We start from the raw sequence: 13,112 nt of genomic DNA on the forward strand, positions 1-13,112 counted from the left end.
GTTCCAAGCTGATTTTGGTTGAAGATGTGTCCTGATGTGAAGGAGTATTTCCTGTGTTCTGTAACCTTGTTTCCTCAGTGTTTCTAACAAATCGAATGCACACTGTTAGATACTTTTGTATTGAAAGCCATTGTATGTATTACAACTTTCTATTTTAGGGAGGAGATTCTTCAGAAAACTTTATGGGAGAGGGTATCTACTCATGTAGCTGATTTTGGTTGAAGATGTGTCCTGATGTGAAGGAGTATTTCCTGTGTTCTGTAACCTTGTTTCCTCAGTGTTTCTAACAAATCGAATGCACACTGTTAGATACTTTTGTATTGAAAGCCATTGTATGTATTACAACTTTCTATTTTAGGGAGGAGATTCTTCAGAAAACTTTATGGGAGAGGGTATCTACTCATGTGATTGAGAATATCTACCTTCCAGCAGCACAGACTATGAACTCAGGGACATTTAACACCACAGTGGACATCAAACTGAAGCAGTGGACTGACAAGCAACTGCCTAATAAAGCAGTAGAGGTGAGAATTTAGTTACTTAAAGCTTTTTTTTTTTAATCTGTGCGAAGCCTGTTGAATTGAAAGCATAGCTCTGGAGAAGTAAGGTGGTGATTTGACTGCAGTGCTAACCAGCTTACATGTCAGAAAAGGCTAGCAAGATCTTGATACTGAGAAGCATATACAGCAGGAACATGGTATTCTGGTGAATTTTCCCTATTAAATACAAAAACAGCCCTTCCTTTTAAAAGCTTAAATATACCTAACTTGAAGGGGATTTTATATTTAATAGATTTATGCAAGTTTAACAATTCCACTTGCCACAACATAGAGAAGCAAAGTTTAGTGTTGACTGTATTAGTAATGGATAAGACAGCAAAGGAAAAGCTGGTTACTTATTCTTGTGCGTTGTTTTCAGAAAGCACGCCAATTGTCATCCTTGCAAGAATTGTCATAAACGTTCCTTTAGCAGCGGGTGCGCGGTCGAGTGGTCCGTTTCAGCCGGCGTTGTTTGACTTTCTAGGTGGCCTGGGAGACTCTGCAAGAAGAATTTTCCCGATTTATGACAGAACAAAAAGGAAAAGAGCATGATGATATCTTTGATAAACTGAAACAAGCTGTCAAAGAAGAAAGTATCAAACGGCATAAATGGAATGAGAGAGCGGAGGATAGCCTGGTACAATGTAGTGGGTTTTTTTGCATTATTGGCTAAGTGCTGTCAAAATCTTTTTACTGAAGTTGCATAGTCAGTATTTTTGCATTCTTTTAACCTGATCATAAAATGATAGGAATATGCGTCCACCTCTTGTGTTCTATAGTGTTTTAATTCAGTGTTTCTCAATCCATTTTTTTATTACCTTTTGTTAATTACTGCCCTAAATAACACCTAATAAAATTGGTTTGATTGGTTCAGGAAAAAGTGCACTATAATGCACTGGCTGCCCACAGACAGCCTTGTGAGAATTGTTTAGCTTTGGCTCATTTGCTCTGTGAGGTATAGCAACATAAAATAACAGCATTTCATTGTAGAGCCTGTAATCTAGAGGGTTTTCATATTCCTTGCTGTATTCTTTCTTTATGCTAGGCTATAGAAGACAGTCAAGTTAAAGGCACAAGAAAATATTTTTGCAGTGCTTTGAAAGGTGCCTCTTGAATAAACCCAGTATGCCCAATAAATGCTGGTCTTATAGACATGAAAAAATGAAGAGAATGTCTGAAATTCATTTATTTACTAAAATAAATTCAGGATTTAGTAAAATTAATTTACTAAATCCTGAATGAAGTATTAATTGTATGGTAAACCGATGTTCTATATTGCAGCGAGTGATCCAGCACAATGCCTTAGAAGATCGGTCAATATCTGACAAACAGCAGTGGGATGCAGCTATTCATTTTATGGAAGAAACGCTCCAAAGTCGTCTCAAAGACAGTGAGTCGTGTGATGTATTCCACTCTTGGGTGCTTTTAAATATGGGCCAACTTATGGATCTAGTTCACTTCACTGCATGCATGCTTTTCTATTAGCACAATGAGACAGATGTGACAGTGTAGACTGTACTGATAGTATTTTGCTAATTGATAATGGCAGTGATAGTTTGAACACAGGTAGAAGGGTAGGATAAATTCAGGGAAAGTAGTTGGTCCATTTATGGTTATCAAGTGTAATTTTGACACAGGTTGCAACAAATTAAGATTTTTAAAACACCTGACGTGAAAGCTAGAGGGTTATTTCAGTAGAGCTGTGCTATGTTTGTTTTTCATATTCTACCTTGAAGTATCTACCGGCTGGCAGTCATTTTCAAATTTTAGTAAAAGACATCAACTGTTGCTTTGAGTAAGACATCTGTCAGCCTCATTATGGCATATATGTTCTTGGGCATAAAATGTCCATTCTTGATCTTGTACCTAATTTAGAACTACGAATTTGGCTGGTTAAATATATTTCAAGTGACACCATCATGTTTCCTGTTTTAGCTGAATCTGTTATTGAAGATATGGTGGGTCCAGACTGGAAAAAAAGGTGGTTATACTGGATAGGTCGCACCAAAGAACAGGTAAGGGGGGAAGGTGAAAGTGTCATAGTTCACTGCGTTTAGAAAACTTTGATTATCACTTCCTAAATTTTCAAAAATACCAACCTTCTTCACAATGTTTAGACCATGGCAAAAAAGCCCAATTACTTTTAATTACTTTTACTGTTCATTGTTTGAGATGAGATTATGGGCTTTTTATGTTACTTTTTCCTATGTATGTCTCAAACTGAATCATATTTTAAGTCATAAGTAGAATTTAAAAGAATACAGTAGTAAGTAATTGTTTTGGAGGAAGGAGTTTTACAGTCAGCTGTGTGCAGCCAGGTATGGGAGAAAGGCAGTGACTTCAGCACTTAAAGGTATGAATCCATGAGAGTTCTTGCTAGCTGTTAAGCAAAAATTACAGTTTCCATCAGTGTCACAGGTGATATGTGAATGTGAACCCCTGCTAGCAGATCTTCATGGAGGTAAAAGAAAGCTAACACCTAGGATTTTTTTTTCCACCCTTCTCTTCCTCTTCTGCACTTCTGTGCATAATGAAAAGAAAAAACCTTAAGATTTGACTGAATTATCCGTGTAAAGTACTGTGTGTGAGATGTCTTTGCACAAATACCCTTTTGAGTCACTTATGCTGTTAATAGTTAATAGCGTAAAAGGTATTTTCTGTGCTGGCTTACTAGGCAAGTAGGCTCTCAGTTGAAGAGATGCAGATGTTCTCTGAGTCTATAATAATTGATTCTAACTAATCACTCTTACTCTAGAATATACGTAATGAAACAAAAAATGAACTTGAGAAATTAATCAAATGCAATGAAGAACATGCAGCTTATCTGGCAAATGATGAAGTGACGACTGTCAGAAAGAATCTTGAAGCAAGAGGGATAACAGTGGACCCGTGTCTGGTAAGATGCAGAATTGTGACAAAACATATGGAAGCCCCCTGTGAACATCTGAATGTTCTTTCTAAGCAGCGTACAAAAGACTCCATCTAAATGCTGAATTTGTGATGCAGATGTTTCCAAATGAATTACTAAATGACTGCTCGCACGCAATTCACACACTTCTGTTGGCTGTCAGACAAAGGCAATACAACACTCTGGAATCTGTCAGTTTAGACTGAAATTGGAATCTGCTGAGCAGATTTTCTTGCCTGCATGATGACAGGCCTTGTTTAAAATTGTTGTTCAGATGTTATATAGTGGAATCAAGGCCTTTATGAGCGAGGTACGATGAAGACTTAGCGTGCATTCCTAAGCTTTCGGTGCGGTTATATGTGCAGTTTGAAGTTGATAGGTACATTGAAGAGAGAGATTTGGTCAAAATACTTGGAAAAGGGCAGAGTTTTTTAAGAGTGCCCTGAGGGAATATATTGTATGTTTAAAATGTTCTGGAAATCAATTTATCTCATGGCAGTGTAATGCCCTTAACCATAATTAGAACTTTTATCTAATTAAATGTAAGACTGTAAATAAAAGAAAATTCGGACATTATGAAGTAATAATGTAGATTTCATTTAACAGTGAACATTTATTTTCTGCAGTACCTTTGACTACCTTTTCAACACTAATACGTGTACTTACTCAAGGTAGAAGAGTTATTTCAATACCTGCTGCCCCTTTCCTATGCAGCACTTCCCATATCTTTTTGTAAAGGTCACAGTAGTGACCTCATCCTCTGTATGAGGAGACTGCATGCAAATTGAGTTTCCTTTCTAGCTAAGCAACTGATTTTTCCTGATTTTATTTTATGGGTTTTTTTGAAGAGCCATATCTACATAGATATTTAATTGCAAGGAATTGGAACATAAATAAACCTACTCAAGAAAACTTAACAAATGTTTGTTTACATAAGACTCATTAAATATTTCTCTATGCTTTAATCTGGTTTAATTAATAAATTAATGGGTACCACTCAAAAATGCATTTTCAGTGTTAGTGTGAAGATTGCATCATGCCAAGAACAGAACAACTTGTCCTGTTCTATAGCATATACTTTAAATGTGTTTTGGCTGCAGACAGTATTTTTAAACATTGTTGTGTTACAAGCATGGAAGAGTTGATTTTTAACTGACAATCATCTACAGCATTTGCCAGATGTAACTAACACATTAATCGTACCCCAGTTGCAGAGAAATTGCTGAGAAATATTTAAACCTATAACGTGACGGTGATACAGGAATTTGGAGTTACAATTTAGAATTAAATGCAATCATTTAACTATGCACAATGGTGAGTGTATGCATTTATTTAGTCAAATTTAAGTACTATTTTTCTAGATTAAAGACACATGGCATCAAATTTATAGAAGATATTTCCTGAAGACTGCTTTAAACCACTGCAATCTATGTCGAAGAGGCTTCTATTATTATCAGAGGCATTTTGTGGACTCTGAGGTAAACGGAAGAACCAATACACACTGATGTTTTGCCTTAACATTTCCATCTCAGTTGAAAAAAAAAAAAATCTACAGATGCTTTAAAGTAGCTTAACTTTTTTCTTTTATATCCTTTACCTTGAGATAGCTGTTGATTTTGTTTTACACGAGGCTTGTAATTGGTAAAATGTCATCGTGGTGGTAATTACATAAAATGACCACTAGGTATCAGCCGTGGCCTAAACATCAGTTACTTATCAATGCGTGTTGAAAATGCACTGTTAAAAGCAGTATTGTACAGCTATTGTTATTGTTGGTATCTGTTTCTCCAACTTTCCCATTGATATTTACGTACCTCACTGATACAAAACATTCTGAAAACATTAACGGGGTTTTGTGGGATAAGTATAATAAATAAGTGTTTAGAGTTCATATTTGGAACCACCTGTGATCAACAGCAAAAACAAAACCCCAGAACCAAGAACAACTGTGGAGGTTGCAAACAGATCTTTTAAATGACTTTCCAGTTTTGTAAACCCAAGCTTGTGCAACAAATGACTGTTCTTGAAGTATTTTTGGTGTGTTTCCCTGTTACTTACAGCACTTATTCTGTGGGAGTTTTATGCAAGATCAGGATAATGTATACATGGGTTTGTAACGGCCACTAAAAGTGTCAAGAGATTCTTGTGAGTGTAGGATGCTCACTGGGCCTCAGAGGTCTGACACTACAACTTCCCTCGTTGCAGCTTGAATGTAACGACATTGTCCTCTTCTGGCGGATACAGCGAATGCTGGCCATTACAGCAAACACCCTGAGGCAGCAGCTCACTAACACTGAAGGTAAGGCTCGTAGGGCGTTGAGGTGTTGGGAACAAAAAATGGTTTAGAAACTGCCTAGTGTTCCTCTAGCTATGTGTGCCTGTCATGCTTAGTATGGCTGCCTGATCTTTGTGTCCTGGCTAAGTAATTAAGAGGTGTAGACTAAATAGAATTTGACATTCTATTTACATTAAATGATTTAGTGTAAATAGAACGTCAAATAATTAAGGCACTCTTCAGTTTAAGATACCTTCAGCTTACATGATGCCAGTTGTCAATACCTTTTTCCAAGCAGAATGAATTTCGGTGAATAGTGACTGTATTTGTGTTTTCTCAGGTCAGTCTGCCTGTAGATTTTAATTTAAAAATGTTTGACTTTAAAAATCAATTCTAATGGATTTTTTTGAAGCCATGCAAAATGTGCCGTGTAGTATCTAGACAAGCTTATACAACAGCACCTTCCTTATAAAGCACCATTTATGTAACAATCAGCTAATGCCATGGTACAATTACTAGTCATGATCTGTAAAATAGTTCTCAACCTGCTTCTTAAAGAAGGTGCAAGGTTTGAACCTTGTCATGGGATGCAAGGTACCCTCCAGGGAGAAGAAACTGCCCCGGGGGTAGAAAGCTAGGTTCTACCTCTTGGACAACTACTAGGCTGGAAATTAGGAAGTTTCATTAGGAGTTTAAAGAAGGAGGCAGCAAGGATGTGTACAATAAAAGATTTGTTAGACACTCAGTCTCAGAGAAGAAACTGCTGAATTTAGTAGGCAGCAAAGAAGTCTACAGATATTTTTCTCTCCTCCTAAAAAAAGTCATCTGATAATAATTTAATTCAGAGATAAAATATCCTTTGAAATTTAAACGTCTTTGTTAAACAATTTTCTGTCTTAATGGCCCAAACAAGGGACTTACGTATTCATAAATTTGCCTTTTCTCCCACCAGATTAGTTAGTCTGGTTACATATATACATCATCTCCCACATACCCTCCCAAAATTTTGCCCTTAGGTTATTACAGGTGCAAAAGTGTTGCCACTCACTTTTTTTTTTGGTTAGTTTTGTTCCTTTTTTTAATTTTTTTACAGTGAGGCGCTTGGAGAAGAATGTGAAGGAAGTACTTGAAGATTTTGCAGAGGACAATGTAAAAAAAGTGAAGCTCCTAACTGGCAAGAGGGTCCAGCTCGCAGAGGATCTTAGTAAGTACCCACTCTGTAGTGTTTTGGAATTAGCTTGAAATGAAGTGAATTCTGAGCACTGACCTTGCAAACATTTAATGCTACAGGGGTTGTTCATCTGCTAGCACTGAATTAATGCCACAGGTAGAATTTTTCATAAATACAGTCAGATCTTACTGATTCAAAGGTGGACATGGATAGTATGGTTTGATAAAGCATCATCATTAACACCAGATGTAAATTCACTGATATAAATACATTGCATCAGTATATTGACAGATGTACTTAGAACAGAGTAATACTGTAAAGGGAAGTTCTTGGGTTTTCAGTACAACATGCTCAATTCATACCTCAGAGACATTCAGTCTTGACTCTCTAAGGAGGTTTTGATCCCATTCTTTTAAATTATTGGTCAAAGTATACTGCCTTCCCACAGATAATACTGACTTTTAGGACAGCTTAGCTGGAAATGCCCATGACTTACTAGCCAGCTAGTTTTAGGCTGTGTGTGCAGAAACACCACCTGTCAGACATGAGGATCTGATATGTTGTGCTTATTAAGCTTGAGATGACCATTACATTAAAATACTTAACAAGGAGGAAAATCTAGCAGATTTAGCCTTCCACAAGGATTTACAGTAATTTAATGCTTTGAGTCACTCAAAGTGTTAAGGGGTTTTGTGGTTAATGTAGTAAGATTTTAAACAGTGAAAGCTCTTAGGGGCACAGTCCAGTTTGAGGTGATATTTCTGTTTTCTACCTGCACATCCAGTAAGGTTTAGACTGACTTTAGGCTGATGGGCTTGCCTTGCATGTATATTGTTGGGCTTTTGGCTCATTCTGCTATTATTCTGAGACTTCTGCTTAAACCCCAGCTGTACACCTGGACTGGTAGGGATAAAAAAACAATGCTGTGCAAAAGGGAAAAGGAAAAAAGCTTGTGGTAAATAAAGATAATGTAGATACATAAACCTCTGCATCTTGAGATTACAGGTGATATTTCTTCTTATACCTTTATGTGTTTCATGAAGCAACTACTTTTCTCTTACAATATGACTTTGGATATATAATTTAATATAAATGAGTGCTGTGGTCAGTGTTTCTTCTTTTAATTAGCAATGTTCTGATATCCAGGGTTCAGAGTGACAGAGAAGCCTTCGATTGCAGTCACAGTTTCATCAGTATGAATGACGTCTGCCATTTTTTACATCCAAAATTACAATAAATTCAAAATCTAAGGATTTATTTTGTAGTACTGGTTTGGTTACATTGGAAGTGTTACCTTATTATTGAAAGTGTTGCTATTAAAATCCTAGTGAGTTATGTTATTTGTCCTTTATAATGTATTGCTGTAATATTTTAGAATTGTGAGACTTTTAGTGAATCTAGGGCAAATTGTCTTGGCTTTTTTTTGACTGGCCTCTGAAACAGCCAGTATGACTATATCATCTTTATTATAGTTTCATAATTCTCTGCAAACATCCTGTGGTGCTTTTGAAACCCTGTATGAACGTTCATGTAGCCATTATTTTAGAGTAGATAGAAGGTGTTTTACAAAGTAAGGCTTTTTCATCTCTCTGTATATGTTGAGGTAAAACTAGTGATAACCTGCATAGTGGGGCACAGATACCTAATGAGGCAGTTACCTCCTTTTATTAGTGAGCAGTACTGCTTGCTTTCTTGCTTTGATGCTGGATGTTGTTTTGGTTTGGTTTTTTCCTGAGCAAGTACTGGCATAGCGTGAGACTTATTGATTTTGATTTATCCTAAATATTCTGTATTTCAAAACAAAGTAAAGGAGCACTAGAAGATATGTAATGTTTATGTTAATCCATCTTTATTTTGCACTGAAATGGACCTGGAATTCTTGTATGGTTAATTTTGCTTTTCACCAGCATCAGGAATAACTTCCCATTTCAAAGCAGTAACAGCTGCAGTCATTATTTTGTAAACTAAGACTGCACCTGTAATAGCAGCCTGCCTGTGTGTTTATAATCCTAGGTGTCTGTGTATTAGTATATATGCTTCAAGTTTGCAGTATGCATTTCATAAATTACCGTGTAGCTAAAACACCATCACTGCACTGTATTTCTTTAGATTCAGTAGGTCAGATTCCACACACGTTTTTCTAAGGAAATACTCATGTCTCAGTACAAAACTATGCATGATGATGTGTTCTGTTTTGTTGTACCTACAGGAAGATTTTTAGAAGTACCCCTGCTTAGCTCTGTAGTCAAATCGGCAATGTTCTCTCTACTTTCTGCATGCTTTTATTGCTAAGTGGTTATAGTTTTTATGGGCAAATGACAGGAAAAAGGGATTTCTTTGCCTTTCCCATAGTGAATAGAGTGCTTTTCTGTGATGCGGGGTTGTTTTTATACTCTGGAGACAGACTTTGATAACGTAGAGCGTTGAACTCTCAGGTGGCTATACAAGTAATTTCCTTCTTAGAGCGTTTAGTGGTAATCAGGACTCTGCTTAAAGAAAGAAAATCCTGACTCCCACAACACACGTTCGTAAAGTATTTGTATTTTAATTAGGAATGGAATGGAAGGGATCTCCTGAATCATAACGTCCAGTCTCTCTCTGTTCCAGGCAGCTGTGTTTACATAACCCAGCTAGCTCACATATCTTGAGCTCTATCTTTAAATTAGTTAACTTGTTGGGGCTCACTGTTCATACTGAAAACATGTTCCAGGATGTCATTTCTCTGACAGTTACAAACTGTTTTAATTCCCAGACTATATTTGTAAATACAAGGCTGGGATTCACTTCCTGATTGGAAACTGTACTTGCAACGCTAAAGTATTATAATACCTGAGGCTGGGACACTTCCCCTTGATGCTGATGATACAGCAGCGCTGTCTCACATCTTACATCAGTCTCTTAATGCTGAAGCATTGGAAGTGTTTTATTGTTTGTTTGGGATACTGGTTACCGTCAAGCTATTTCTAACGTGGATGACCCAGTCTGGTAACGAGAGCTTGTATAAGATTCAAAACTTATTTGAGCAGGTTTTGTTATCTGTGTTCTACAGCCTTGAATGGTATTTTAACCTTACATATGATTGTTCCCTGATGAACTCTAGTCCCTGAGTCTTGCTGCTTCTCAATGTTTACTTCTCGGGTCTAGATATTGTAAAGAATGTAAACATATCTTTTGAACAGTTTCTAACAAATTATGTATTTTATAATGTACTGAAGGTTACTTTTTCTTAAAAAAAAAAAAGGGGGGGGGGCTTTAAATGTAGTGTAAATGTACTCCTTATCGTAAATATCATCATGATACTTGTACCAGTGAGCAATTACTAGGTTTATGGAAATAAAGAAGCCCTAGGACTAAAGACCATATGGAAGAAAGGGGCAGAGCAGAAGATGAATAGCTGAATTGGAAAAAGTGACTTTAAAAATGTCCTAAAATGCAATCAATCCATAGGAACACCTGTATTGAAAGAGACCCATGGGTGGTGCATCCTGTCTGTGGCAATGTGCATCCATGGGTACTTAGGGAGCAGCACAAGAACAGGTTAAGCATACAGTAGGACTTGCCTGGTGTGTTCTCTCAGGATCTAACAATCTCTGGTTCCAAGGTTTCCTAATCCTGAGGTAATATCTTTGTGATTAATAGCCATTCATGGATTATTTTTTTTTTCCTCCTGTGAATTTCTCTAATTGCTTTTTGAACTCTTGTAAACTTTGGCATCTGCAACATCCTGTAGCAATTAGTTCCAGAGTTTAACTACACATTGTGTGAAAAAGTACTTCCTTTTGTTTGTTTTTGAGCCACCTGCCAGTTTCATTTGGTTCTCCTTAGTTCTTACACTGTGAAAAACATTCAGTAATCTTTCTCTATTCATCTTTTGTGCCACTCATGACTTCATAGATGTTGATGCTAACTGCACTTGCGCTTCTTTTGCTTGAAAAATCCGTCCGTGTAGTTGCTCTGTGCAGGGACATTGTTTTATAGCTTCATTCAATCAGCCAAGCCACTCTTTTTCCCCCTTTTTTAGTTCTACTAAACCCTTTTTGAGTTGAAAGAGCAGAACTGCACACCGTATTCAAAATGTATCTGCATTATTGGTTTACAGAGTTGCGTTATGATGCTTTCTGGTTTTTAACCTGGTCTTTTGGCAGTAAATCCTTGTAGTCCATTTCCTTTTTTAGCCTGCTGCTGTGCAATGGCTGCACTGAACTATCTGCCACAGCTCCCAAGTTCTTTTGTGAGAAGTTATCAGCCAACATTACCCTTTGTTTCTTCAGTACCTTAGAAGATGGATCACTCAGTATATGACTTTAATTCTATCAGTAATCTTTTATAGTATTTACTATGTCATACTGTTTTCTCCTGTATTCATATTTAACTTTTCCAAAGGGACTGAACGTTCATGCAGGCTGCCTATGAACTTACTGGAAGTTTTTAAAATTTTAAATGTATTTTAATATGGGGTGGGTTTTTCTCTGCAAAATTTGTTAAAATGGTAAAACTGCTGGCATTGGTTTTGAGTTTCAGGATCTTTTTGATGGCAGTGTACAATGAGTTGATTATTTATAAGAGACAATTCTTTGAAGTCACACCTTCCCTAAAACTATATATTTTTGTTTTCAGTATTGGATATTTTTTTTTCTGGAAAGCAAATGAATACATAGGTGAAAGAATTTTGATTTCAAGTTAAATAGTATCTTGTCTTCTGTTTTATTTTTCATACAAATGATAAAGTATTTGTGTTGAGGTTATTACTCTATAGTTCTGTGCAACAGTGGTAGCATGTGGGTAAATCTCAACTTTCTGTAGGCTACTTTTTAACATGGCTTTTTATTTTGATGTTGAGCTCCCAGCGAAAGATTTCCCAGAACTACCTAATTGTTTCCAGAATTCCACTCTGCCGGACTTGCTGTTTTTACATGAAGGGCCAAGGCAAACTTCCTCGGTAGTGTGAACTTCGTGCAGTAATTAAGTTGCCGTACAACTTCCCAACACAAGATGGCAATGAATGGCTTTTACAGGAGGGCTGGGAAGGATGAGCAGGCAGCAGAGCTGGTGCCAAGCCTCCCATCACTGGTTGCTTGTTCCTGCTTCTTGATGCATAAGCCTGGCTTAGGCAGTGGCCATTGGTTTCTTGGATGTTAGGTTTCTTCCTCTGGGAGGAAGATGCACTTGTCTAGCCTTAACCCTCTTGTATTCCACTCCCTGTTTGCTTGCTTCTGTGACATATAATTTATGAAGGTTTCTAAGGGTTGGTTATTTTTTCTCAGTTACACATTTCTCATTAGCAACTGCACGGTAAGTATTAGTTTATTAAGCTTTGTTACTAAAATACTGTTACGAACCGAATGGTTTAGTCATTTTGGAAAGGAAATGGGATCTTCTAGTGTCTTATCCTATACCTGAGCTGTGTATATTCATATTGCAGTAGCATTTAAAATGTGCTAGGTGGGGCACATGCACATTGAATCCTTAAGGTGAATTCTAGCTTCAAGCACTCAGCAGGAGCTTTACATTGGCATCACTAGAGATGAAATTTCACAGACCCCAGAGAAATACACATGCTCTATCTTCACTTATTTCATCTGCTTTATTCCTCTTAAACAGCTAAACTATGAATGTTGCGAAGGCGTCTTTTTTGTGCGTGGGTAAAACACATAGGGATAGTACATGCAAAGCATCTTTCCTAGGTCAGCATACTATTCATCCAATATCCTGTTTCTTCACAAGTTAAAAAAGCAAACAAAACCCCAGAACTTCACCAAATAATAAGTAAAACCATGTGCATTTACACAGAGAGAGTCATTGGCAGGAGGTGGGAAGGGACTTGCAAAATGCCTGAAGAAACTTGATCCTGAAATTACTAGGTATGAATGTGAAGAGGTGAGCCTCCACGTTTGTTTGTCAGTAATACTGACACCTGTACAGGTGTCACGGGCTGGGTGAGATTTTGTTCTGCACAAAAGCTTTCTGAAACTTTAGAGTGAGCCCTCACATGAAGAAAAGATAGCTTAGGGCCTTTTGTGTAAATCCTGTCATACATGTGTAAGGTATGAAATACAAGTTTGCAGAACTTAACTATTTTCTTGTAAAGGCATAACATACAAAAGGCAAAACATACAAAAACTAAGTAAATAAAGTATAATACTTTTAAGTTTTATTTCTGAAGTAATTGCTTTAAAGTCACTGCATGAAATTCTTAACTTTTTCTTGCGTTGAATGTAA

The 13,112-nt window shown here is 36.9% G+C and overlaps 1 protein-coding gene across 1 annotated transcript in view; it reads left to right on the top strand.

The window, feature by feature from the left end:
- OPA1 (optic atrophy 1 (autosomal dominant)) overlaps positions 1-13,112 on the top strand; it is a 49,962-nt gene that overhangs the window by 25,169 nt on the left and 11,681 nt on the right. Inside the window, exons 19-26 of the mRNA XM_010148062.1 lie at positions 359-524; positions 1,024-1,176; positions 1,821-1,929; positions 2,475-2,554; positions 3,295-3,435; positions 4,809-4,925; positions 5,653-5,746; positions 6,816-6,926. Coding sequence (XP_010146364.1) covers positions 359-524; positions 1,024-1,176; positions 1,821-1,929; positions 2,475-2,554; positions 3,295-3,435; positions 4,809-4,925; positions 5,653-5,746; positions 6,816-6,926 — 971 coding nt within the window. The remainder of the gene's footprint in view (positions 1-358; positions 525-1,023; positions 1,177-1,820; positions 1,930-2,474; positions 2,555-3,294; positions 3,436-4,808; positions 4,926-5,652; positions 5,747-6,815; positions 6,927-13,112) is intronic.

The sequence above is a fragment of the Eurypyga helias genome, unplaced genomic scaffold (assembly GCF_000690775.1).
Source record: "Eurypyga helias isolate BGI_N326 unplaced genomic scaffold, ASM69077v1 scaffold9943, whole genome shotgun sequence".
Taxonomy (NCBI): Eukaryota; Metazoa; Chordata; class Aves; order Eurypygiformes; family Eurypygidae; genus Eurypyga; species Eurypyga helias.